The 27,304-nt window shown below is 47.2% G+C and overlaps 1 protein-coding gene across 1 annotated transcript; it reads left to right on the forward strand.

The window, feature by feature from the left end:
• The first annotated feature begins 113 nt into the window (after window positions 1-113).
• On the forward strand, window positions 114-27,304 carry MFSD2A (MFSD2 lysolipid transporter A, lysophospholipid). Its single transcript, XM_074305248.1, has 14 exons — window positions 114-400; window positions 3,400-3,525; window positions 11,115-11,239; window positions 17,402-17,525; window positions 18,112-18,190; window positions 18,440-18,588; window positions 20,331-20,421; window positions 21,209-21,327; window positions 21,640-21,723; window positions 22,658-22,741; window positions 22,947-23,059; window positions 24,086-24,229; window positions 24,381-24,557; window positions 26,750-27,304. Exons 1-14 carry the CDS (start codon window positions 311-313, stop codon window positions 26,811-26,813), a joined length of 1,569 nt encoding a protein of 522 aa, XP_074161349.1. The 5' UTR covers window positions 114-310; the 3' UTR covers window positions 26,814-27,304.

The raw sequence follows: 27,304 nt of genomic DNA on the forward strand, positions 1-27,304 counted from the left end.
ATCGCCGAAGTCGAGCCAGTGCCCGGGGCGGGGCCGAGGGCAGGCCTGGCTGATTGGCAAGGGGCGGAGCCTCGAGGCAGGTCCTTAAGAAGGGAGGAGGAGGCGGAGGAGGGAAAGTCGAGAAAAGACCGAAAGGAGGCGGGGTAGAGAAGCACTCACATACGCGCACACACTCACGACCGGCGGAAAAAAAAGGAAAGAAAGAAAGCGGGCGGGCAACAGCTCAGAGCCGGCTCCGCCGCCAGGCGCTTTGCTTTCGCTGCTTTCATTCAAAGCCCGGCGCGGCCCCAGCTCGGTTCGGATCCCGGCCATGGCCAAAGGCGAGGGCGCAGAGAGCGGCTCGGCCGCCGGGCTGCTCCCCCCGGGCATCCTCCGGGGCGCGGAGAGCGGTCGGACTCAGGTGTGAAGGGCTCCGCAGGGGAGCGGGACGGTGCGGAGGGACTGGGGCTAGGATGGCGGCGGCCCGGGCTTGGAGGATCTCGGGTCCGGAGGTGGCAATAGCTGGAGGATTGGGGTGGCGCAGCATGCAGGGGCAATGTGTGTGGGACTGGGGGGTACTCTGGGGAGAGGGGGTCCTAAGAACAGAAGGGGTGCAGCCTGGAGGCCGGAGGGGCAATGGGGAGTCCCGGAGTCAGGGACACAGCCTGAGAATGGGGACGTACACACGGTGAGAGAGAAGGGGAAGCAGGTGGTGGCGGCGACTGTGGGTCCGGGGAGTAAATCTAGGGTAGATGGGAATGGGCAAGGGAAAGGTCCAGGGGAAGGGGATCAGTCTGAGGTTGGGGGACTGAGAAAGGGCACAGGTGGAGGCAAAGCGCTGGGGGGGCGGGCGGGCGCCACGGGGCTGCAGGAGGAGATCTCCGGGGGGCGGCACAGACTTGCAGAGGCCAGAGCGTGACGCTCAGGGCCGGGATGGGGAGGAGGGCAGTTTCCATTTCGGGGCCAGGGATGCAGGGTGGAAGGGGCGGACGCGGCTGGTTCCAGGAGACGATTAGCAGGGACTCCGGCAGGCTGAGGGAGCACACAGTTGGCCGGGGAGGGAGGGTGGGTGAGGGGCGGGGAGAGTTGGAGTCCTACCGAAAAGAAGAATGATCAGTGGAAGGCTCCCGCTGGGGGGAAGAGGGTGGCGTCGGTCGGGGGTATAGGTTCAGTTCCAGCTCAGGTGGGGCGGGGGGCTGGATCAGGCGAGCTCTCCCAGCCCACCCCCTTCCTCTCCCTTCGCGGCTGGCTGGGCCGGCCGGCTGCCAGCTCCATGTGGTGGGGAGTGACTCCGCTACCTCATCACGCCCGGCTCCCTGGCTCCCGGAGCCCTGCACTCACCGACTGGGCGTCTAAGAGCGGGATCGGGGCTCCGGGACCCAGGTCCCGGCCTTCCCTTCCCAGCCGGCTTTACCCTCAAGTTCATTCATAAGAACAGAGGCATCCTTCTTAAAGGGGACAAGGCTGAGGAGCGCTGAGCGGAGCGGAAAGAAGGGAGGAGGGATGGGGAGATGGAAAGGAAGGGTTAGCTCTGCGAGCCTCCCTAGTTCCCCTGCTCCGTCTGAAAGGGGTTGGGGTGCTCAGAGGCTGCTCTGGCTCTTGTCTGCTTGTATCTGAATCCCGGGAAAGCCGTGGGGTTGCAGAGTTCGGACCGTTGGGAAGCACAGTCCTGTCCCATCCGGGTGACTGGGCCCGAGTCCTGAGGCGCTCAGCTCGGACCCCGAAGTTGCCTCCTCCTGCCTCCTGTCCCCCTCTCCTACCGGGCCTGGGTGGTGTCCCCACCACTCCCTGTCCCCGCCCATTCCTGGGGCTCTCGAATTAATTTTAGAAGCAGACTACTATGCGCTGGGTTGGGCTAGGCCGGGCATCTGTCTCTTGTCTGCCCCCTGCGGCCTTCCCCAGCCCCTTCCCCCCCACTCCGTTCCAGGAGCTACTTGGAGCCTAGATTTGCTCCTGGTCTTGGCCAGGACTGCTTCCCCACCACCATCCCAGCAACAGCTCGGGAGGCCTGGCAGGGAAGCGGGGCTTGGAATTCTGAGATGACTGTCTTTACCTTTTAATTTCATTAATTGCTCCTTGAAGGGGCTCCCACCTCAGCTATTAATCCTCCCACGATGAGTAATCCTAGTTTTCTGCTCCTGTGGTCCCGCCTCGACACGCCATTCCAACACTACCCCCCCCCCTTTTCAGCTCTCAGAGCTGGAAGAGACCTTGTAGAAGATCATTTCAAATTTATGAAATGCCTACTGTGTGCCAACCCTGGGAGAGTTTAGTCAAGTCAGCCCTGCCCTCGTAATAAATTGGAGGTTATTCAGTCCATTTCCAGAAGTAGACATTGAAGCTGGTGGCAGAGCTGACTACAGGACTCAAGAGTTTGGGTTTCCAAACTTCTTGGGAGAGGTAGGTGCAGGTTGAAGCAGGAGGAGCCCAATGTCATTCAGTTCAATTAGTATTTATTAAATGACCACTAAGGATAATGAACAGCCTTTGCCTTCATCGGTAAAAGCGTAATCTTTCTGAAGGCAACCAAGAGATGTCAAGGTCATTTGAGGGGCTGAGGTAGGGCTTGTAGCATTGAGAACAGTTCTTAATGATCACTTAGGATGGACTAGAGAACATTCTCCACCCCATCTTTTGGGGAACTCTCCACCCTCCCCCATCTCCAGTGAAGTCCCAGGGGCCTGGAGGTTCCTGGAGTCTTGGGAGTGGATTTGCCTTCTTGGGCACCAGCCCAACCCCCACCCCTGGCTAGGCACTGTGGAGACCTTGACCTGACCAGATGGAAGAAAGCAGCTGTAAGCCCAGGATCATAGGGTTGAGCCCCTGGCCCACTTCTCTTTACCCTCTATAGATAGGTCTATTCAAGATAAGGGAGAGTGGGACCCAGTCTTGGGTGGGTGGGTGAGGGTGGGGTTGGGCCCAGGTCCCAGATGCCTTGGAGAGGATTTTCAGGTTGTGGCAGGACTAGGCAAGGGACTGGTTGGGCTGTTGGAACCTGCTCTGTTTCCCTTCTCCCCCATATGTCTTCTTCTTACTAGATCCTATCCTTGGTCTGGGGGTAGGAGATGGGGGGGGGGGGGAGAAGAACCCTTGGGTTAACCCAAAAGTTGGAGATCCTGCTTAGGAGAAGGGATAAGCAAAAGTCACAGCACTTTCCTTCCTATCTCTTTTCCTTTTATTTTCCATTTCTCTTTTCCCTGTCCTCAGTCTCTAGAAATGAACATTTCTTTCCTTGTTTCTGCTCAAAGTGAGGAGTGTTCTGACTGTGAGTGAGAGAAGAGAGGGGATGGAAAATCAGGGGGCCTATTGGACTTGTGGAGGTACCCCACAAAGGAAGCTTGGTGGGAGAAAGGGCCAGGAAAATGGGGTCTGATGGGGACTTGCTAGACCAACCCACTGAACTGTTTCTTGTCCCTACAGAAAGGTGGGAAGAAACAACTGACCATCTGCAGTAAGCTTTGCTATGCTGTGGGAGGTGCTCCCTATCAGATCACTGGCTGTGCCCTGGGCTTCTTTCTTCAGATCTACCTGCTGGATGTGGCTCAGGTAAGTGCTGCTGGCTCCAGGGTGATGCTGTGGACTATGTATGCCAAAGGGATGACCTTCTCTCTCCTTTTCCCTACTTCTTTCCTCTGAAGGTCACAGAGCTAGGAGAGACCTGAAGGCATCAGAGTTGAGAGGGACCCAAAAGTATAATGAGCTGTTAGAGTTGGGAAAGATCAAAGAACTTAGGATTTTAGAGCTGAGGAGGGTTCTAGAATATAGAATGAAGAGCTAGGGGGGAGATCATGTATTTAACATTTTAAGGTTGTAAAGCTCTGTGTGTGTGTGTGTGTGTGTGTGAAAGAGAGAGAGAGAGAGAGAGAGAGAGAGAGAGAGAGAGAGAGAGAGAGAGAGAGAGAGAGAGAGAGAGAGAGAGATCTCATTTGATTCTCACAACACCTTGAGAAGTAGATGCTTTTATTACCTCCCTTTAAAAAATTAGGAAACTAAGGCTGAGAGGGGTTAGGCGCCTTGCCCAGGGTCACATAACTAGTTAGTTTCTGAGGTACTTTCTGAGCCCTAGATGCTTGGCAATGGAAGACTCTATCACTCAAAAATAATGTGTGAGGCGGCTTCCTGGGCCTTGGGTTAAATTTATTCCAAAGGCAGACGTAGATGAAGATGGGGGTGGGAGTGGAGAGAAGATAGGAAAACTAAAAATGATCCCTCCCATTTCAGTTGGTGAAAGGAAGCAGGAGGGATAAGGGAGTAGGGATAAGTGGGGGCCTGGTGAGGAAGGGGTCAGCAGAGAAAAGCTTGCCTGTTGGTATTGGTTGATCGATTTGTTCCAAAAGAGATGGGCACACTGTGTCCCTGGCTTAGGGGCAAACAGGGGCCTTGGCATGGGGATTTCAGGGAGTGGCTCTTAGCTGATGGGGAGGGGTGAGTTTGATCTCTTTCCCCTCCACTAGAAGTGTGTGTGGGGGGGTGGAGGCTGGGAACTGGAACATTGAAACTCTGACAGGGCAGCAGGGCCTGAGCCCATCCCGATGCCATTTGGTGCCAGCCCAACATAAGCCCATCCTCCATGCTTCTGGCAGGGGTACTGCCTCTTCTGGGAATACTTCATTTATTCTCCCAAGGAAAGGCAGAATCTGAGGCTTAACTGATTTCCGCAGGAGGTGATGGGACATTGCTTGGGAGGATGGCTGATTCTTTTTTCCCAAAAAGGGACCTCTCTATTTCAGAAACTCAGAAAAAGGGGCAGATCTAATTTATGCTAAAAAGTGCTTTCTTGATATATTATGGTGGAAGTGGATATCTTCAACATAAAGAAGATCCAACTCACTTCCAGTTGATCAATGATGGACAGAAATAACTACACCCAGAGATGGAACACTGGGAAGTGAATGTAAATTGTTAGCACTACTGTCTATCTACCCAGGTTACTTATACCTTCGGAATCTAATACTTAATGTGCAACAAGAAAATGGTATTTACACACATATATTATGTCTAGGTTTTACTGTAACACATGTAAAATGTATGGGATTGCCTGTCGTCGTCGGGGGGAGGGAATGGAGTGAGGGGGGATAATTTGGAAAAATGAATACAAGGGATAATATTATTAAAAAATTACTCATGCATATATACTGTGAAAAAAAATTCCAAATTTAAAAAAAAAAAGTGCTTTCTTCTCAGTGGTTCTTGGGCCTGGGTTTCAGATGGGAAATTGAGGCAGGCAGAAAGAAAAAGAGAGAGTGAGAGAAAGAAAGATAAGAGAAGTGGATTCAGCAAAAATCTATTGAACCTCCCCTAGGGAAAGGACAAACAGAAACATTAAGTCTGACTTTCACGGAGTTCATAGTTCAGCAATTCAATTTTGCACATCAGTTGGCATCAGATGTTAATACAAATATTGAGAAAATCAAGGCTGAGCTTTGACCAGAGACCTCCACACTGAATGCTAGGAGAGCAACTCCATTTGTTATGGTGCTTTAACAGTTATATAGTGGTTTTTTTCCCACCTCCCTAGTCCTTGGATAGGATTATTAGCCAATTCTAAAAGTGAAGAAAGCTGAGATTTCAGGAGGAAAAAGGCTTGGTTAGGGATCACACAGCTGTAAGAGTGAGATCCAAGATGCCACCCCAATCTCCCAGGACTTCTGCCTCCAATCTGCTATTCCTACTATGACTTAATCAGCATTTATTAAGCACCTTCTTATAAGGCAGGCACTGTGCTGTGCCTTGGGTCTACAAAGGCAAACGTTGATCTTTAGTAGTTCCATTCTTTCTGGATGAGATAACCTAATAGCTCCATTCTTTCTGGGTGAGATAATCCGGTTTTATTCAAAATAAATGCCAGATATATTCAAGTTAATTTAAGGGGGAGACACTATCCAGCTGTGGGGAAGAGCAGGGAAGACATCCTGTAGGAGGTGGCATTGGAAATGAGCTTTGAAAGAAAGGAAGGATTTTTCGGACAATCAAATGGGGTGGTGGATAGAGCCCACAACCTCAGACATTAGCTGTGTGACTCTCAACAAGTCACTTAACCCTGTTTGCCTCAGTTTCTAATCTATAAAATGAGCTGGAGAAGGAAATGGCAAACTACTCAGTATCTTTGTCATGAAAACCCTAGATGGGATCATGAAGAGACAGACGAGACTGAAAACAAAGAATTCTCAGTAGAAAGTGAGGATTACATCCCATTGTATCTCCTTCGGGGAAGCTTAGATAAGGCTTTGACAGAGAAGAATGGGAGGAGGAATTCCAAACTTAGAACATCAATGTGAACACAGAGATGGGAAAGTTATAGAGATTGTAGAAGAAGCAGAGTTTGAGTCGGAATATTAGCCTTATTTTTGAAGAGAGATAATAATAATAGCTAACATTAACAATATTTTAGGGTTTACAAAGCATCTCACAAAAATTACTTCATTTAATCCTCACAATAGTCCTGGGAAGTTGGAGGGATTATCATCTCTATTCTATAGAGGAGATAACAGATAGCTGGAGAGGCTGGGATTGTCTTGGGTCACACAGCTAATAAGTGTGTGAATCAGGATTTGAACTCAGGTCTTTCTAATTCCAGGTTTAGCACTCTATCCATTGTGCTTTGTTCTTGATGCTTGAGTGATTTGCCTCTTCCTTCTCTAGTTCATTTTACAGACGAGAAACTGAGGCAAACAGGATCATGCAGCTAATAAATATCTGAGTCTAGTTTTGAATTCAGGAAAATGAGTATTCCCGTCTCCAGGCCTTGACACCCTTTCCACTGAGCTGCTTAACTGCCCCTACTACCTAGCTTACGTCAAAGAAGGCTAGAAAGATAGGGTAGTATTCCTTCCCTCCTAGTCCTCCTCCATTCAGTGTAAAAGCAAGCATTGTTATGATATGAAGTCATACAAAACATATTTCTATACTAGCCAGAAAGTTGCAAAAAAAAAAAAGCAAGAAATATAAAGAAAGTGGGGAAAAAAATTCTTCAGTCTGCATTCAGAATTCATTAACTCTCTTTGGAGGTGGAGAACATTTTTTATCATGGGTCTTTTGCATCCCAACCCCTACTAACTGTGTGACCCTAGAGCTGTCCCTAACCTCTGAGTGCTGTAATTAGCTTCTTCACATACTTCTGTTGGCCCACTCAGTGAAACTAAGTAGCTACTAAAGGGAAGGAATTTTTATACTTGGGATGGAGAGAATTGCTATACTTATGGGGAGAATCCTTAGACAGGAGTTCTCTCATGTTGTCAACAAAATGTAAGAAATGATTACTACTATGCAGGAAAAGTCCAGGTGGGAAAGAGAAAAGCCAAATTATAATTATTATAATTATAGGTATTAAAAGTTCTCATTTCTGTAATAAGGTTTTCTTAAGGATTCTTTTTTAAAGATTTTCAGCCTTGTGATAGAGGGGGTGGAAAGTATTGTTTTTTCTTTTTTCCAGAAAAAGAAATTTGGGATTGGGAAGGGAAGTGACTTTTCCAAGATCATATAGGTAACCAGGGCTTGAAACCAAGATTCCTGACTTCAGGTCAGGATTCTGTCCTTGACATCCCACTGAGGGCTTTAAGAGGACAAAGAAGGAAGAGATCCCCGTGAGCTTCCTGGGAGGGCTTCCTGGAAAAGGTGGGACCTGTGCTGTGTTGGGCTTTGAAGGGCAAGTGCGATCTTAGAAGATGATAAAGAAGGGGGTTAAGTGTGAGAGCCAAAGCCTATAGTTAGCAGGGAGTGTGTGTGTGTGTGTGTGTGTGTGTGTGTGTGTGTGTGTGTGTGTGTGTTACAACATATAATTTGTACGACAGTGAAAAATTGACAAACTTTTCTCAGGCATTTCTATTCTCCTCGGAAAGAAATCTATTGAAGCTATTGAAGGTTTTTTTTAATAAAGAAATTGATGAGTTCCAAGTTTTTCTTTAGGAATGGTTACACGGGTTCTTATACTGCTTTATAGTAGAGAAACCAGTTAGAAGACACTGGAATATAATGGAAAGCTCCCTAGGGCTATTTAAGCTTCTAAGCGGTACACCATGCCTGGAGTTAGGAAGATAAGAAGTTCAAATCAGACAATTGCTAGTTGTGTGACCATGAGCAAGACATTTGACCTCAGTTTCCTTAACTATAAAATAGGAATAAATGCACCTACTTCCCAGTGTTATTGTGAGGATCCAATAAGATAATATTTATAAAGTGCTTGGCACATAGAAGGCACCATGTAAGTGTTTATTTCCTTCTCTTTCACTTCCTCTCTCTCTGAAGAAATACCTACCTCCCATGAGGCTCCTGGCTAATGTGAAGAAAATACTTTACAAACCAAAAAATTCCATAGAGTCATTATAGTATTGTTAGGTAAAGTGTTGGGAGAGTTAGAAAGCTTCATTAGATTCATGTGTGGGCAAATCAGAGCAGCATAGTTTTGGAGCTGGAAGGATTTCAGAGACTAACCCCCTGATTTTACAGGTGAGCATATGAGATCCAGAAATGACTTGCCCACAGCAACATGGTTAATCCTGGCAGAATCAGGATTTGAACTCAGCAAGTTCAGCTTCCAAGCCTCCCTTAATGGTTGTGTGTCTTTAAGAGGTTCTCTTAGTTTCCTGCTCTGTAAGATGAGATAATAATGTTCTGCCTATCTTGCTTGCGTGGGGGGTGTACATTGAGGCAGAATAGAGGAAAGAGAACCATGCTGACAGCTTAAGTGTGAGCAGATCCTAGATGAACCTCCATGTGTATATTGGTATGGGAAGTTTCCTCAATGGGAATTTCCTGAAACAATGAAACCTCAAGTCCTGTCCCTCCACTGCCCCAACACACAAGATTGTTTGGATCACATGAAATTTAAGTTCTATAAAGATGATTTCTTATATATGTTTATATATATACATATATATATATAAATATATATATATGTCTTTTTACTTTTCAAAATACATGCAAAGGTAATTTTAAACATTTACCCTTGCAAAACCTTGTGTTCCATATTTTTCTCCCTCCCCTACATAGCAAGTAATCTGATATAGGTTAAATATGTGCAATTTTTGTGAAGATTGCTTTTAACCATGAAGTTCTCTATTAGATCGAGCAAGCAGGAGTGTTCTGGAGCCAGCTCAAACTGTCTCTTAGATCTGGTTGTTAAATTTCCAAGGTGAACTTTTAGATGCTGGAAATTGGTAAATGCCACAAACCAGGATTTGATTTATTGCTTATTGATTATCTAAAGATGTTTTTCATCTTCAGAAAGATGGAGAAAATGTTAATTAAGCAAATTAAACTTAAAAGTATGTCCTGCATATAAATTGTACCTCTCCTTCTTGAGCTGGTTGTTAAACATTTATCAGCACACCCTTGAATGGATGATGTGTATTGGAGAGGCTGGATTTCCCTTGAATAATTTTTTCAAGGGCAAGAATTATTTCCTTTTTTTTGACTTTGTATCCTTGGTGCTTAATACAGTGCCTGCATATAGTAGACACTTAAAAAAAAATGCTTGTTGATTAATTGAATTTGGAGTTACAGGACATTTTGAAATTTGAAATTTGAAACTTAGCTCTGCCACTTAATACTTGTGTGATGTAAGGCAAATCATTTAACCTCTCTGGGCTTCACTTGTAAAATTATGGGGGTCAGTGAGGTGACCTTTTTAAAGATTTCTCTCTGTCTCTGTGTTGCTTTTTTCTTTTTCTTTTTTTCTTCTTTCTTTTTCTTCCTTTTTTCTCTTTCAATTTCTCTCTCTTTACTCTTTCTCTTTCTCTCTCTCTCAAGATATATATATATACATACATACATACATACATATATATTCATCCATATGTATGTATGTATGTATATACTAAGATTTCTACTCTTAATCAATTAATCATTTTTACTCTATAATAGTTGTACTAGTAGGGCAGGTAGGTAGCTGGGTCTTTTTATCCCCCATTCCATGTTCACAAACCTCTGAAATCTATTATGCAAGGACCCAATAAAAATCCCTGGTCTAGGCAATTCATGATCAGAGCCTATTCCAAGATTGTGGCTGTAGGTATGGGGATGGAAAGGGAGAATGGAAAGAAATGATCTTACTAAGAAAGAATGGGGGAAGAGGAAGGGAAGGAAGGGAAACAAAACCAATTTGATTGGCTGGAAGGAATGAAGTCAAGGAAGGCCACTGAGATTTCCAGTGTGAGGGCTGACCTGGTCTGGTGTCTGATATCACACAGGCATGGGGATGGTGTTCAGCTTGAGAGTCTGCAGCCACAGGCCTTCTAGAGATAAGGAAGCTCTTAGATTTTCTAGATAGGACAAAAGGAAGCTTGTAGGAGTTACATGATTTACTCAAGCTCAAATAGGCACTCACTGGACATGGAATCCTGGTTTTTGCATTTGAAATTCAATCCTGTTTCCTGAAAACAAGGCTGAGGCTTTTCCTCTCAAGCTGCAGCCTCTCCACATCCCTTATTCCTATTGCTGGTGGGAACTTCAGGGCAGAACTGTCCAAAGAAGACAGATGAACTAGATATCTCTCTCTGTGTGATATGGCAAGGTAGTAAGTGATTATCTTTGTGATTCTGGATGAGCCACTATCCCCTCAAATGTTGGGCTAGATCAGGGGTTCTTCACCCGGAAAAAAACTATATATATAGTTTTTTTTTCTCTCATGATTTTTCCCTTTTGTTCTGATTTTTCTCTCCCAACATGATTCATAAAGAAATGTATATTTTTAAAAATTATTGTACATGTATATATAACCAGAAAAAAGAAAAATATATGTGCATATATATGTATACATATTGTATTTCAATATAATTGGTTTCCCAGTTATCCTATGCATTTTAATTTATGTATTTAAAAACATGACTGAGATGACAGCAACTTCTCAGCAGAATAATACACTATGACCTAGTGAAATTTATACCAGGAATGCAGGGCTGATTTAATAGTAGAAAAATGATTGCCATAATTCACCATATTAATAAAAACATGACTCTGAAAGGGCCCCACACACTTCACCAGGCTAACAAAAGGAATGTAATCTAAAAAGAGCCCTCTCTGAGATTTTTTTATAGCTTTCTGTGACTGCTTTGATTCACGAAGGATCTTCAGCTTTAGGTGGTTCCATGAGTTCAGTTTTTTCCTCTCTCATCTTTTCTCCCCCTACCTCATGCCAGGTGGACCCCTTCTCTGCTTCCATCATTCTGTTTGTGGGCCGTGCCTGGGACGCCATCACTGACCCCTTGGTAGGATTTTGCATCAGCAAATCTTCCTGGAGCCGTCTGGGACGTCTGATGCCCTGGTAAGAAGACTCTAACAGAACTTTTGCCTCCCCCACTATTTAAGCTTTCCCCCTGACTCTAGCCTTGCTGGACAGCCTGTGCACCTATTTACCTGATGAAGTAAACTCTAAAGTTACAAGTGTCCCCAGGCATGGCACAGGAGCTGGGCCTGGAATGACGTAAGCAGCTAGGAGGTGTCGTAACCCTGTTCTAGGACCTGGATTACTGATTCCTAGCCTCCCCTCTGCTTATTCACAGGGAGTTCCTGATCATTCTCCTGTGGTTGGCATAGGAGCCCAGCCAGGATGTCCTTTTCCAAGCAGACTGGGCACAGCGCCTAAGGCTTAAGGCCTACTGATTTCTCTTTCTTGCTTATTTGGCTAGCAGGCTAAGATTTGTCCTCCAGTCATATACCCTAATATCAGCTGGGGTGGTATCCTTTGCCCCAAATAATGTTTGGGTTCAAAGTCTTCCCAGCCAATCCTTGGGGCATTTCTGAGCCCCACCAGGGGATGAACCCCAAGTGCTCTGCTCTTTTGCTCCCGAGTCTCCTTACCACCTGTTTTGTGCAGAAGGAATGGGGAGACCCACTTTATTCAGCTCCCTTCATTCAGGGGGGATTCGGTTTTGGGGGAAGAGGTTTCTCTCTGCCCAGATCCTTCCCCATCTGCCATTTTTGCATTACAGTAAAGTCCTGGACAGTTGGGGTTGGTGCCAGGGGGTGAAGGATTTGGCTGGCAGCCTTCAGGCTTTCTCCAGCCCCCAGGATTTTTCTGAAAGAGCTTTAATCATTGCCTGAATGTTTGAAGAATACAGGAGGGAGGTGGCAAAGAACAAGGTGTGGGCATCCTGCCCCAGGACATGACCTGGATGGATGTGAAAAAGTGGATTTGGCATCAGAGGTCCTGGGTTCAAATCTTGACCCTGACATTTGCCACCTTTGTGATCTTGGTCAAAACATTTCCCTTTGTTGGGTCTTGATTCCTTCTCTCTAAAAAAGAGGGGTTTGGATGAGGTTAAATTTGAGTCCTTTCAAGCTCTCGAATCCTATGATCCTTGAATGAACAGACTGCTGGATGGCTGGGGGTGGGGGGCCCTGGTTCCCTACAGGACATCCTGCCTGGAGCTTGGGGGAGGCAGGGTGTGCCTCCTGTTTGTTGAGCCTACCCACTCCTGGGACCCCCCACTTAGCCCTCCGGCCTTCAAAGGTCTGGCCAGCCCTCCCCACCCCTGGCCTGGCTTCCTTTCCCATGCAGTTGCCCCAACTCTGGGCCAGGTCTCAAGGCGGACAGTCTTTGATCCAGACCCCCCCAGGATGAGCAGACTTCGGGGGCGTTTATTTTTCTTATAGTGGTCATTCTTCACCTGCTTCCGCAGCCCCCTCCTCCCCGACCGCATGTCCCCCCAGGCTCGGGGGGAGGGGGTCAGGAGGTCTCACTGGGGGCTGAAAATCCCACCTCCATCTTCCAACTGTGGGACCTTAGAGGAGTCACTGCCCTTTCGGCAGAGCGGTGTTTACTTCTCTGTGAGAGGAAGGAGTTGGATTCAGTGACCTCGTCCCTTCTAGCGCAAGAAACCCCACGATCCCGTGATTTGGCCGGGCTGGGCCAGAGCCAGGGCTCCGGCTGGAGCTGGGGAGGGGGCAGCGGGCGAGGGAGATCGGGAAGCCGGCTCTGCGCCGCGTTGGCGGTGACTCAGGATGGTCTGGGAGAGGGAGGTGTGGTTCGGCCCCTAGGCATCTCCCCACCCAGCCCGGCCAATAAGGAGGCAGGGTGTGTCAGGGGCTGGTCCCCAAGCTGGGCGAGGTCAGGGGTTACTCCCAGTCAAACTCCTCGGCTTCGGTGGCGGAGGGTGAAGCTGCGCCAGAGGCTCCGGGCTCGCGCCCGATCCCTGGAAGGAGTCGGGGAAGATGCTTGCAAAAGGGGGCGTGGGAGGGGCGGGGTGCCAGCCTCAGCCCATGCCCAGGAAGAAGCCTGGAGGCTGCCCAGCGGGGCCGTGCCCTGGCGAGCTCGGCGGCTCCGCACCGTGCCGGAGCTTGAGAAGTTTCCCTCGTTGGCCACGGGTCTCCGGACACCTAACAATGGGCCGGCTCCTCCCTGAATTGCAGGCTGAGTCCCTCCCGCGCGCTTCCCGGGTCCGGCACCCTCTCCCTCCTCGTCCCCGCAGGAAGGCGGCTTGTGCGCACAGCTGTACAGGGGACCCCACCTCACCCAGCTGCAAGCCCGTGCCCTTGGCCCGCACTGCCCCGTCCTGGTGTTGTACACGGGCCATCTTCAGAGCAGAAGCTCCGGAGGCAAGGGACCGTCTCCTTTTGTCTGTGTCTATAGCACCTAGCACGGGAGTAACAGCAGCCATAGTAGTAGTAGAAGTACTCCTCCTAAGTAGTAGTAATAGTAGTACTAGTGGCGGTGCTGGTGGTAGTAGTAGTAGTGCTGGTAGTGGTAGTAGTAACAGTAGTAGTAGTATAGTAGTAGTAGTGCTTGGAGGAGGAGGAGGAAGAGGAGGAGAATTGGTATTGGTAGTAGTAGTAATAGTAGTGGCGGTGGTGGTGGTAGTATAGTAGTAGTAGTGGTGGTAGTAATAGTAGGAGGAGGAGAATTGGTATTGGTAGTAGTAGTAATAGTAGTGCTGGTGGTGGTGGTAGTAGTAGTATAGTAGTAGTGGTGGTAGTAGTAGTAGTAGTAGGAGAATTGGTATTGGTAGTAGTAGTAATAGTAGTGCTGGTGGTGGTGGTAGTAGTAGTATAGTAGTAGTAGTGGTGGTAGTAGTAGGAGGAGGAGGAGAATTGGTATTGGTAGTAGTAGTAATAGTAGTGCTGGTGGTGGTGGTAGTAGTAGTATAGTAGTAGTGGTGGTGGTAGTAGTAGGAGGAGGAGAATTGGTATTGGTAGTAGTAGTAATAGTAGTGCTGGTGGTGGTAGTAGTAGTATAGTAGTAGTAGTGGTGGTAGTAGTAGGAGGAGGAGGAGAATTGGTATTGGTAGTAGTAGTAATAGTAGTGCTGGTGGTGGTAGTAGTAGTATAGTAGTAGTAGTGGTGGTAGTAGTCGTAGGAGGAGGAGAATTGTTATTGGTAGTAGTAGTAATAGTAGTGCTGGTGGTGGTGGAAGTAGTAGTATAGTAGTAGTAGTGGTGATGGTAGTAGGAGGAGGAGGAGAATTGGTATTGGTAGTAGTAGTAATAGTAGTGCTGGTGGTGGTGGTAGTAGTAGTATAGTAGTAGTAGTGGTGGTAGTAGGAGGAGGAGGAGGAGAATTGTTATTGGTAGTAGTAGTAATAGTAGTGCTGGTGGTGGTAGTAGTAGTATAGTAGTAGTAGTGGTGGTAGTAGTAGTAGGAGGAGGAGAATTGGTATTGGTAGTAGTAGTAATAGTAGTGCTGGTGGTGGTGGTAGTAGTAGTATAGTAGTAGTAGTGGTGATGGTAGTAGGAGGAGGAGGAGAATTGGTATTGGTAGTAGTAGTAATAGTAGTGCTGGTGGTGGTGGTAGTAGTAGTATAGTAGTAGTAGTGGTGGTAGTAGGAGGAGGAGAATTGTTATTGGTAGTAGTAGTAATAGTAGTGCTGGTGGTGGTGGAAGTAGTAGTATAGTAGTAGTAGTGGTGGTAGGAGGAAGAGGAGGAGGAGGAGAATTGGTATTGGTAGTAGTAGTAATAGTAGTAGTGCTGGTGGTGGTGGAAGTAGTAGTATAGTAGTAGTAGTGGTGGTAGGAGGAAGAGGAGGAGGAGGAGAATTGGTATTGGTAGTAGTAGTAATAGTAGTAGTGCTGGTGGTGGTGGAAGTAGTAGTATAGTAGTAGTAGTGGTGGTAGGAGGAAGAGGAGGAGGAGTGGTGCTGGTAGTAGTAGTAGTAGTAATAGTAGTAGTATAGTGTAGTGACAGTGGTAGTTGTAGTACTGGTAGTACTTATGTTAGTGGTAATAGTGGTGATGATGGAAGTAAGAGTAACAGTAGTAATAGTGGGAGTTAATAGTGACAGTAGTGTAATGGCAATAGTAGTAATTTAATAATAATAATAAAAGTTGATAAGTTAATAAAAATAATAAAATATGCACTTAATAAAAGTTGATAAGTTAATAAAAATAATAAAATGTGTGCTTAATTGTTTGATCAGTCTTCTGGGGCAAGATTGTGGAAAGAGCACTAAGTTTGGAGTCAATTTGAATTCTGGCTTAGTCATCTGGGTGACCTTGGGTCCAGACCCTTCTCTACTCAGGGCCTCCTCATCAGTAAAATGAGGGAAGAGATGAATAAATCGGACATTAATTGCTTAGTATGTGCCAAGCCCTGGGAATACAAATACAGACAAACAAGGTAGTTCCTGCCCTCCAGGAGCTTACCGGCTAACGAAAGAAGAGAACAGCTGAAGAAGAGCTAACAAGTGGGAAGGAAGGAGAGGGTGCCCAGCAGGGAAGGGCAGCCAGTGAGTTGAACCAGGAATGAAATGAGCATGGCGGGGCCCCACAAGAAATGCTGGTCCAGGCAGGGTATTTACCAATCAAGGGAGGAAGCCACAAAGAGGAGGTATCTCTAGAATGGGAACATTTATCTACCTTCTTTAAAGTCAAAGATTTGACAGGTGGGGAAACAGGCTTGGATAAAAGTGATTTATCATCACATAGTTACAGTCCTAGAGCAGGAAAGAGTCACCCGAGACCCTGAAATCCTTAGAAGACTGATGGCCTCTGAACCTGTTCTTGGGATCCCACAAGCTGGAATTTCCTTGGTTAGCAGTCAGGCTGAGTAGATATCAGTCCCTTAACCGGCTCTCCTCTGGCCCCACTGCTCAGCCTCACCTGCTTCCTACCAGGATGAGTTGAACTATCCAATGTCTAAGGTTATTTTCATCTCTAAATGCTATTATGGACTTGGCTGGAGTATGGAGGAGTACCTCCTCCCCGTAGGGAGGAGGTAACTGACAACTTCTCTTTTTTCAAGAAGGTGCAAACTTTCCTCAGAAAGACAGGGTTAGCCCATACTCCTGAGAACTGTAGGATGATAGGCAGGGCCCACCTGTATGGGAAAGTCTGCTGCATCCTGGTCTCCTTGCTCCAGTTCTAGGCTGGCTCCCCTCCCATGTTTCCAGCTCCTTGGGGGAAAACAGAACTAGCCTAACAATTTTATTCATACAGGAACCAAGGAATCAAGTGATCAGAATCCAACTTGGAAGACACTTTTCCCTTTTGCATCTTTGCTAGGTGGAATCTCTCTCTCTTTCTCTCTCTCTCTCTCTCTCTCTCTCTCTCTCTCTCTCTCTCTCTCTCTCTCTCTCTCTCTCTCTTTCTCTCTCTCTCTCTCTCTCTCTTTCTCTTTCTCTCTCATTCCTTCCCCCTCTCTCTTTCCTACCCTCTCTCTCTCTCTGTCTCTCTCTCACAGAGTCCTCCCTAAGTAACCAGACTATCCAGGCCCTCTCCCCCAGTGCATATTGGCTCAGCTTAAGGAATACTGTATTCCCTGAGGTTCTTCACTGAGGGGTTTAAGGGCAGCCGGGCTGAGAAATCATTCATCTGCAGGGAACGAGAAGGAAAGGAATGGTGTCAGTCTCCTGACACAAATCTAGGGTTTTTTTTTCCTGCACCGTGCTCTTTCACAGGATTGTTGTGAGGAAAGAGATTTGTAAATCTTCAAGGATTATATAAATACAGTTCTTGTTTTTTCTACCATCCAAATTCCACCCCCCCCACTTCCAAGATTATGATCTAGCCTTAAACCCCATTCCATACTTCAGCCAAGTCCTTAAACCCCATTCCATACTCCAGACTAGTCCATAATAGGATTTAGAGCTGAAAAGAACCTTAGACATTGGATAGTTCAACTCTCTCCTTTTTACAGTTAGGGAAACTGAGGCCCACACTGGTAAACTATATTTCCTGAGATCACACAGCCTGGTGGTATCAGCAGTTAAATTTGACTTTCTAATGAGGTATTCCTGCTACTGTTTAAGGCCTCCTCAGCTTGGACTCTGGGATGTATGACTTTAGAGAAAAAAATATCCTCTTCTACCGTGGCATTAGGGGCATGAGAGAAGACCCTTGCTCTTCTGGTTTTCTTTTGGGGACAAGGGAGGGATGGAGATCTATGGTGCTGACCTTACTGGATGGTGAGGGAGGCAGATGACATAGAAGAAGAGTTGGGGGGGAAGGGGTTTCTCAGTCCTCAGTCACTGGCTTACTCTGCTTCCTCCCCCAAGGATAATCTTTTCCACTCCACTGGCTGTGATCGCCTATTTTCTCATCTGGTTCGTTCCTGACTTCTCCAGGAACCAGGCTTTGTGGTACCTGGTCTTCTATTGCCTCTTTGAGACATTGGTGACAGTAAGTAAATGTGACTTGCATCTCTGAAACCCTCTTACCACTATTACTTCTGGGAGTCTCTCTTTTAGGTAGGCTCAGGGTATCAGGTCTCTTAAAGGCTTCATTTGGCAAAAGAGGAAACTGAGATCCACAGAGGAGAAACTGGCCCCCAAATCACAGAGATGAGCCTGTAGTCTTTCTGCTCCCTTCTGCGGTCTTCCACTGGCCTGTTTGGAGAAGTTCCCTTAGACACTGGCATGAGAGGGCTCTGGAGCGAAGCAAAGGGCCTGCCTCTGCCGGAGCTGCTGCCCTCTTGGTCCCCTGGTTTGGTCACCTCTGCCTGGGAGGCTGGATCACATCAGGAATATTGGGGTCAGTTCTTAGAAAGGGTATTGAGAAGCTAGGAGGAGAACCAGGAAGAGCAGAACGCTCCATACCAGGCCCAGTCCAAAGGACTGGGGATGTTTAGCCTGGATAGAGAAGGCCTAAGGGGGCTTGTGATTGCTACCAGAAATCTTACCTAGAGGAGGGGTTAGTGATTGTCTGTGGGGCCAGTGGCCATCCCCATGCCCATGGAGATCGACTGACCTCAGATCTTCTCTTTCAGTGTTTCCATGTTCCCTACTCAGCCCTTACCATGTTTATCAGCACGGAACAGAGCGAACGTGATTCAGCCACAGCTTACAGTAAGTCCTTTCTCTTCTTAGCTGCAAACTCCTTTGATGCAATTCGGTGGCCCTTTGCCAAAGGAGGGGAGACAGGCCGGCTCAGAGCTGCCCCTCCCAAAGCCCATCTGCCCCTGGTGCCTGCCTTTCCCTAGGGTGGGATGGGAAATAGGAACTCTGGGAAGAGTCTCAGCCTTGACCTTTGTTCTGTGGAATCCCTTTTCCAGGATGGACCTTAATACTACCTCTGCTTTTTCCTTTTACCACCAGGGATGACTGTAGAAGTGCTGGGCACAGTGCTGGGCACTGCCATTCAGGGGCAAATTGTGGGCAAAGTAGACACTCCCTGTATTCAAGATCCTGACATACTTGTGGAGGAGGTGAATCAGACACATGCTACCAGCTCGCTGAATGATACGGTAAGACCCCCCCCAACCCTCTCCCAGAACCCAAGACTTACCTTGAGACTCTAGATATCAGGGGGCTCAGTGGAACTGACAATAATCATAGCTCAATTGTGTCTGACTCTTCATGACCTCATTTGGGATTTTCTCGGCAGAGATACTGGAATGGTTTGTCATTTTCTTCTCCAGCTCATTTGACAAATGGGGAAACTGAAGGTTAAATGACTTACCCAGGGTCATCTAGCTAGTAAGTGTATAAGACCATAATTGAATTCAGAAGAAGAGTCCAGGGCTGGCACTCTTTCTCCTGGTAGGCACCTAGCACCCTAGCTTATGTGTAGTATATTATGGTTACAAAGCAAACTTTGGGGGCAGGAGTAGAAGTGGCACAGGATTGTCACCCTATTTTGCAGATGAGGAAACTGAGGCCCAGAATAGTAAAATGCTACTTGCCCAAGATTACCCAGCCGGGAATAGATATGATCATGAGTTTTACAGCTAAAAGGAATCGTAGAGATCATCTTGTCCAACTCCATCATCCTTCAGAGGGGGCAGGTGAGGTTAAGTGACCCTTCCAAGGTTTCACAGTTATATGCATTCCATTAAATAACCTTCCCACTGTGATTCTTTGAAAAAGTGAAGCTCATTCTCCTACTCAACCCAGCTGCCAACTAGAAAGAGAGGGAAAGCTTATCTCAAAACAGTCCCTGTGCTCAAGGAGCTTACTATCATATAAGGGGGACACAGCCCAGGGGAGGTTTGGAAAGTACTTGGGAGTTGGGCAAACGGTGGTAAAGTCTGGACAAGCAGAGCAGAAGCAGGGAGGAAGATTTCTGTCACCACAATGGAGGCCCTCATGATGGAGGAGCTCATTAGAGGCAGAAAGGGGCCAGCAGAGCCAGGGAGGCTCTAGGCTGAGAACGTTCATCAGACCTTGGGGCAGGAGTAGGAGGGCCTCTCCCCAGATACGAGCAGATTCCTGATCAGATTGCTCTTGGTAATTCCTGTGATTTCTTTCAGTTCTAGGCTATTATGGTTCTGTTGGAAGCAGCAGCCCATTGTTTGAACCATTGTTCAAATTCTTCTGATTCCTTCTCTCCCTTTTCCTCCTTCCTCTTTCTCTCCCTCCCTGTCCCTTTCTCTCCTCTTCCTTCTCCTTCCTTTCCTCTTCCTGTCTACCTTCTTTTTCCTCACTCCTCCTCAGTTTTCTCTTCCCCTTCTTTTTCCTTTCCTCCCTCTTCCTTCCTCCCCTTCTTCATTCACTCCCTCTACCACCTTCTCCCTTCCACTTACTCTACCTTCCCTCCCTCTTTCCTTTCTGTCACTCATCCTTTTCCTTCCCCCTCCTCTCCTCCCCTTCTCTCTTGCTTTCTCCATCTCTTCATCTCCCCCTTCCTTCTTCCTCCCACTACCCCTCCTTTCTTCCTTTCTCTCCCTCCTCCCATTTACCTTTTTCTCTCCCTCTCCTCCTCCTTTTTTTCTTTCTCTCCTAAGTCCCTTCCCTTCCCTCCCTCTCTCCCTCCTTTTTTCCTCTCCCTCCCTCCTCCCCTTCACCTTTTCCCTTCCCTCTGCCTCTCCCCCTCCATCTTTCTTTTTTTCCCCTACTTCCATCATTTCCTGGGCCCCTTCACTCTTTCTCCATTCCCTGCCTGCAGAAGTTCACATCATTTGCACAGTTTGGAACGGGCTGGAACTGTTGGGGCTGATCAGCTGAGGGCCCTCCTCACCTCCTCCCCCATGTTTCTTCTCCTCTACAGAAGAATGCCTACATGCTGGCTGCCGGAGTCATCGCTTCCATCTACGTTCTCTGTGCCGTCATCTTGTCTCTGGGTGTGCAGGAGCACAGAGGTGAGGGGGCTGGCTTTCAGAGAGGCTGAGCAGGGATGAGGGACGAAAAGGTGGTGTCGGGGCCCTGGGGATTAAACCCACATGAGACGAATGACCGGAAACCAACCCCTGCCATTCAGGGGCTAGGGTCCTCTCTTGTCTTGGGCTCAGGTCTCACCACTGGTAAATAGAGAGTTGGACAGATGCCATCTAAGATCCAGGCCTGGCTTTGTAATGAACTTGCTCATTCTGGCCAAGGCCCTTCTCCCCTAGATCTGTTTCCTAATCTCTAAAATGAGGCATTAGGCAACCTAAGATCCCTTCTAGCTCCAAATGTTAAGATCTTTCTAGCCCAAATTCTTCCTTCATCCTCACCCAGCAGAGATTCTTATCGCTCCCCCTTTTCCAAGGGTGGAGCCCCTCATCTGGCCTTGTTACTCCCTTCCCATGGCTTCTAGGCCCCCAGAACTTGGGGAGATCAGAGCTTTAGAGCTGGCCCCCCAGTCCTTCCATCCTGGGCTTGGCTTAGGCAGTTTTTTACTGGAGGAGTAGCAGTGCTGCAGAGACTGAGAAGAGGGGGGCTGGCGGTCCTCGTTTCCACCCCCTCAGCCAGGGGAGGAGAAAGGAAACCTTGCCCTGTCCCCTCAGCCTCAAGGGCAGGTCCTGGCAGGACCTTGGCTGGGGACCAAATGGACTTGGGGCATCAGTAGGAGGGGGGGACTGAGGCCTTTGCCCTGAGGATGTGGAAAGTGGAGACTTGGAGCTTACTGTTTACCTCCCCCTGACCATTCCTCTCTTTGGCCCACAGAGCCCTGTGAGAAGAAGGAGCAGCCCCCTTCTTTTTTCCGAGGACTCCGACTGGTCATGAACCATGGCCCTTATATCAAACTCATTGCAGGCTTCTTGTTCACCTCTCTGGCTTTCATGGTAAGATGGTGAGGGAGGAAGGAAGGGAGGGAGGACCAGAACAGAGCCCCACCCCCACCCCAGGTCCCTCTAGGGGTACAAGGAGAGATGGAGCCCAAGATGCTCACAGCTCTGGAGGGAGGGAGGGAGGGAAACAGGGAGGGAGGGACTGACCAGAACAGATCCCTCTCCCCCATCCCCTCTGCCCATCCAGTCTAGAAGGGACAAGGACAGTTGGAGCTCGAGGAGCCCTGGGGCTGGGGAGCGTTGTGCTGGGGGAGTGACATTGGGAGAGGAAGGGCTGGCTACTCAGAGTATCCTCTCCCCTCCCAGCTGGTCGAAGGAAACTTTGCTTTGTTCTGCACCTACACCCTGGGCTTCCGGAATGAGTTTCAGAATCTGCTCCTGGCCATCATGGTGGGTCCTACACACAGGGGTGCTGCAGGGAGAGCTGGGCCAGGACTCAGGGGGAGGGGAGGAAGAAAGCTGGCGGGGACCGGTGGGCAGGCCTGCTGGGGGAGGGGGCCGGGGGCCCAGAGGAGGAGAGAACAGGGGTTCCTTTATTCCTCCTCTAGCAGGCAGGCAGAGGTGGGAATGAGAAAACCACACGTGTGTGAGTGAGTGAGTGTGTGTGTGTGTGTGTGTGTGTGTGTGTGTGTGTGAGTGATTTGGGAGGAATGGACAAGAACCTGGTACAAGCACCTAGATTGTCTAAATAATTGCTCTTATTTCCACAGTATTTTATGAAATGGTTCCCTTGTAATATCCGTGTGAGGTCATGGGTATAGGTAGTGTTAACCCATTTTATGACGAGAGAAATGGAGGCTAAGGCCACTCGGTGAGTGCTGGAGCTGGTTCTAGAATCAAGGCTCGCTCTCCAAGGGCCCTCAAACACATGCACTCATGCTCTGGGCCCTCACCGTCTTGGGGAAACAGAGATCCATGCTCTTGCCGGGTCCAGCTTCCCAGGACAAAAGTGTATTCTCGGCTTACTTTTGGATTGGATTGTACAGTGATGGCGGTGACTTTTATTTCCTCCTTGGTAAAATTCAGGTTGCTTAACTTGGGTATTGGACTCAGTCAGGAGAGACCCAGGCTTGACACTTACTGGTTCTGTGGCTTTAGGCCAGTCCCTTCCCAGATTGGGCCTCAGGTTTCTCATCTGTAAAATGGGACCAGCAGTATCTCCTACACATGGGATTGTTAAGTGAGCTGGGATTGCTATTAGCCCGGGCGCTGCCCCTCTAGGTCCCAGTTCTCTCAGGATCTTCCTTGTACTTGTGCACCTGTGGGATGTTCCGGCTCAGGAGCCGCCCGTGCTCACCTGTACTTGCCTCTCTCCTGCTTCCAGCTCTCAGCCACTCTCACCATCCCCATCTGGCAGTGGTTCCTAACTCGGTTTGGCAAGAAGATGGCCGTGTACGTTGGGATCTCGGTAAGTGAGGGGCAGCCATGTGGGCTGCCTGGGGGAGGTGGCCATTGAGTTGGACTTTTAAGGAGGGGCAGGACTCCGGTGGAGGGAAGGACAGGAGAGAGAACATTGCACAATGTGTCAAAGCGGGGAGGAGGCGGCTGGGTTCTGGGAGTGCAGGGGGAGCAGGGAGCCGTTCTTACTGACCCTGGCCTTGTTCCACCCACAGTCAGCCGTCCCCTTCCTCATCTTGGTTGCCCTGATGGAGAGTAACCTGATTGTCACCTACGTGGTGGCCGTGGCTGCTGGGGTCAGCGTGGCCGCTGCCTTCCTCCTGCCTTGGTGAGTCAGAATTCCAGGGATGCTTTGCAGGGCCAGACAGTGTAACTTGTAGCCTTCCACAAACCACTGAACATTTCCGGGTCTCAGTTCCACCTCAATAAACGGGTGTTTAGACTGAATGCTCTGTAAATCTACCTCCCGTAACTGGTCTCCTGATCCCTATAAGCCTTTGCTTCCTTATCTGTGAAATGAAGAAGAGGAAGATGGAGCCATGGCCTATAATCCTCTATGGTTCCCTATAATCCCCTTAATTCTTAACTGCCTTATTTGTCACATGAGGAACCTGGGGAAGCCGGGGATAATGTTAGGTTGGATGGTGGGTAATATGAGAGACATATAAACTTCCACCTCTAACATTTTGTGAATACCTGCATAAGAAAAGAGAGATTAAGTATTCTGTATGGCTCTAACACCCCACCTTCTCCCTCTTACTCCCCCCCACCCCAAAGCTGCTGTTTCTGTGGTCTCTTTTTTTTCTGCAAAATTAAAGATCTGGACTAAATACAGTGAAAATAATTGCTGGACTCTGGAGACCTGAGTTCAAGAGTTGCCGTGACAATGTAAAACTTGGGCAAAGTCACTTCTTGCCCATACTTTGAAGCATGGTGATTTGATTGAATTCTTGTTAGAAAAGTTATTTGTTACAGAAATATGTTTTAAAAGATTGCACATATTTAATCTAAATCAGATTACTTTCTGATTTAGGGAGGGAAGAAAGAAAAAAATCCAGAACACAAAATTTTACAAAAGTGAAGGGAGGGGGAATAGAAGGAACAATGGGTAGAGTACCAGCCCTAGATTCAGGAGGACTTGAGTTCAAATCCTGCCTCAGACACTTAACACTCACTAGCTGTGTGACCCTGGGCAAGTCATTTAACTCCAATTGCCTTGACTAAAAGAAAAAAAAAAAAAAGGTTGAAAACTATCTTTACATGTATTTGGAAAAATAAAATAGAAAAAAGAAAGATATTTGCAAATTTCAGGTTGATATTGAAGCTGTTCTCACCCGGGTCTTTGTCCTCTTAGGTCTATGCTGCCCGACGTGATTGATGACTTCCATCTAAAGCAGCCCAACGCCAGGGGACATGAACCCATTTTCTTTTCCTTCTATGTCTTCTTCACCAAATTTGCCTCCGGTGTCTCCCTGGGCATCTCTACTCTCAGCCTCGAGTGAGTGAGTCCCCGGGGTGACTGGCTAAAGGCTCTCCTCCTGCCCAGTCAGGCGGGAGAAGGGGAGTTTGGGGAGGGGACACTGAGGCTGGGAGAGCTCTCAGCATTTACCCTTGCCCTCTCTCTCTTCCCCTTCCCAACCCTTCTCCAGCTTTGCAGGTTATTTAACAAGGGGCTGCTCCCAGCCTGAAGCGGTCAAGTTCACTCTGAAGATTCTGGTGACTGTTGTCCCCATCGGCCTCATCCTTTTGGGTCTGTTTCTCTTCAAGCTGTATCCTATTGATGAGGAAAAACGTCGGGAAAACAAGAAAGCCCTGCAGGTGATCAGGTAAGAGCCTGCACTGGCCTGGCAGATTGACCATGGGCAGTCATGGGCAGCTGGGTAAGCAAGGAGAGTCAGGGATGGCTAGAGGACAAGTCTAAAGCAAAGAACAGCTCCCATTGTTCTAGCACTTAAAGTTTCCAAAACTGCTTTCCTCACAGAATCCCTATGAGGTTAGTACTTGTAAAGATTCTTATGCCCATTTTACAGATGATAAAATTGAGATTCAAGAAAGGGAAAATGACTTGCTCTGGCTCCTTAAGAACCAGAACCAGTGTTGGAATACAATTATCTTGATTCCAATTCTAAAGCTTTCTGCTAAACCATTCTGTTTTGCCATTTACACCAATATAATTCAACAAATATTTATTTTTGGTTTTTGTCAATATCTTTTTTTATTACATTATCTCCATTTCTTTAATGGAGAAAGAGAAATCTTGTTATTTAGTCATTTTAGTCACATCTAACTCTTTGTGACTCCATTTGGGGTTTTCTTAGCAAAGATACTAAGATGGCTTGCCATTTCTTTCTTCAACTCATTTTACAGCTGAGGAAATTGAAGCAAGTAGGATTAAGTGATGTATTTAGAGTCACACAGTTAGTAAGTGTTGAGGCCCAATTTGAATTCAGGTCTTTCCTACACTGGACCCATTGCTCTATTTATTGCACCACCTACTTGCCCTGGAAGCCTTGTTACAAAGAATTTTTAAAAAAATAAAATAAAAAGCAGTTTAGAAAAATTAACCTACTGAATGTGGATCACAACATAGTATTCTCACCTTTTTGTTGTGGTTGCTTGCTTGCTTGTTTTTTTCTTATTTTTTTTTCCCTTTTTGATCTGATTTTTCTAGTGCAACATAATAAATGTGGAAATATGTTTAGAAGAATTGCACATGTTTAACCTATATTGGATTACTTGCCCTCTTGGGGAAGAGGGAGGTGGAGATGGAAGGAAAAATTTTTGGAACACAAGGTATTGCAGGGTGAATATTGACAACTATCTCTGCAAATATTTTTAGATAGTTTTTATTTACCAGATATTTGCATGGGTAATTTTACAACACTGACAATCACCAAACCCTTTGTTCCAATCCTTCCCCTCCCTTCCCCCCGCAGAGGGCAGGCCGACCAATACTTAATAATAATACTTAATAAATTATAATAATAATAAATAATACTTAATAAATTAAATATGTTGAGTTATAAATTAAATACAACATATGTATACATGTCCAAACAGTTTTTTGCTGAACAAAAAGAATCGGACTTTGAAATAGTGTACAATTAGCCTGTGAAGGAAATCCAAAATGCAGGTGGACAAAAATAGAGGGATTGGGAATTCTATGGAGTGGTTCATAGTCATCTCCCAGAGTTCTTTCGCTGGGTGTAGCTGGTTCAGTTCATTACTTCTGCATATATTTTGAAAAATAAACAGCTATTATCATTTTTAAAAAAAGAAAAATTAACCAGTACATCAATTGATTCTTGACAATATATGCAGTATTACATATCCATAGTCCCTCATTTCTGCAAAGAAGGGAGGGAGGTACAGTTTCCTATTTCTTCTTCAGGACCAAATTTGTTCATAATGATTACACATTTAGTTTGGGAAGTTGCTTTATTATCTCCATCCACAGTGTTATAGCCACTTTATATATATATAAATTTGGGCCTCATGGAGATTACAGTCCAGTCAGCTGGATAACAACAATAGTTGTATTACACAGGATTACATAGTGTATATTAGTGAGGTGCCAAGGAAGATGGGAGATGGGAGGGGGAACAGTCCTGAGGTGCCCAGGGAAATCCAGGCAGTCCTCCATGAGGAATCAGCCCTTGAGTTGGACTTAAAGAGATGTCTGGAAACCAGAAGATGAAGAGAAGATGGCAGGTCATTCCAGGTGCAGGAACTGAGGTGTTAAAGTGGTGGGCATTCAAGGAATAAAAAGTAGCTGATTTTATCTGGAGTATGAATGTAGAAGGGAAAGGAGCATGACCCTAGGCTGGGCAGGTTTGTGACCCATGTGCCAGACAGAGGTGGGTTCTCCATACACACCGAGATGCTTGCAAGAGTTTCAGGCTCCTGGGGATAGGGATGCTTGGGGTCAAGAATATATCTCTCGGAAGGAGGCGGGGGGCAGAGGCATTGGGGACATTTCCAATGACTCCTCAGCTCACTGTCTCTCTTGGTCACATAGGGAAGAAGCAGGAAGCTCGGGCTGCTCTGACACGGACTCTACAGAACTGGCCAGCATCCTCTAGGAGCATATGATACCACCTGGAGGCTCACCCCCTGCTCCTTGGGGTCCACTGAGGAGCCCTACCATCCCAGGCCAAGGGCATGAACTCAGGGCTAAAAATTATGCCCACCTGTACCCAGGCTACCCTAGGGAGCCATCTGGTCTCTAGGTCCCCAGGGGGCCTCTAAAAGATGAGGAGTGAACACTGCAGAGACTACTGAAGCACTTGCTGCTCACCAGCACTCCCCAAAATGGGCCCTCTTTCCAAAGGAAACAGGCCCCCAGCCAGACTGACCAGCCCCAATGGGGTTGTGACTGCAACTACCCAGAGAGTGATCCTGCTCCGGGATTCCAGACACTAATGTAGAAAGAAGTTTTTATAAAGAACCTAATTAATAACTTAATGACTGTGTACATATGAAATGTTCTCCTGTTTTGTATATGTCTGAAAAGCTAGCTGCCTCAGTGCTATTAATATTATTAATTTACATAAAAAAGTTGGATAAATGGTAA

The sequence above is a fragment of the Sminthopsis crassicaudata genome, chromosome 3 (assembly GCF_048593235.1).
Source record: "Sminthopsis crassicaudata isolate SCR6 chromosome 3, ASM4859323v1, whole genome shotgun sequence".
Classification (NCBI taxonomy): domain Eukaryota; kingdom Metazoa; phylum Chordata; class Mammalia; order Dasyuromorphia; family Dasyuridae; genus Sminthopsis; species Sminthopsis crassicaudata.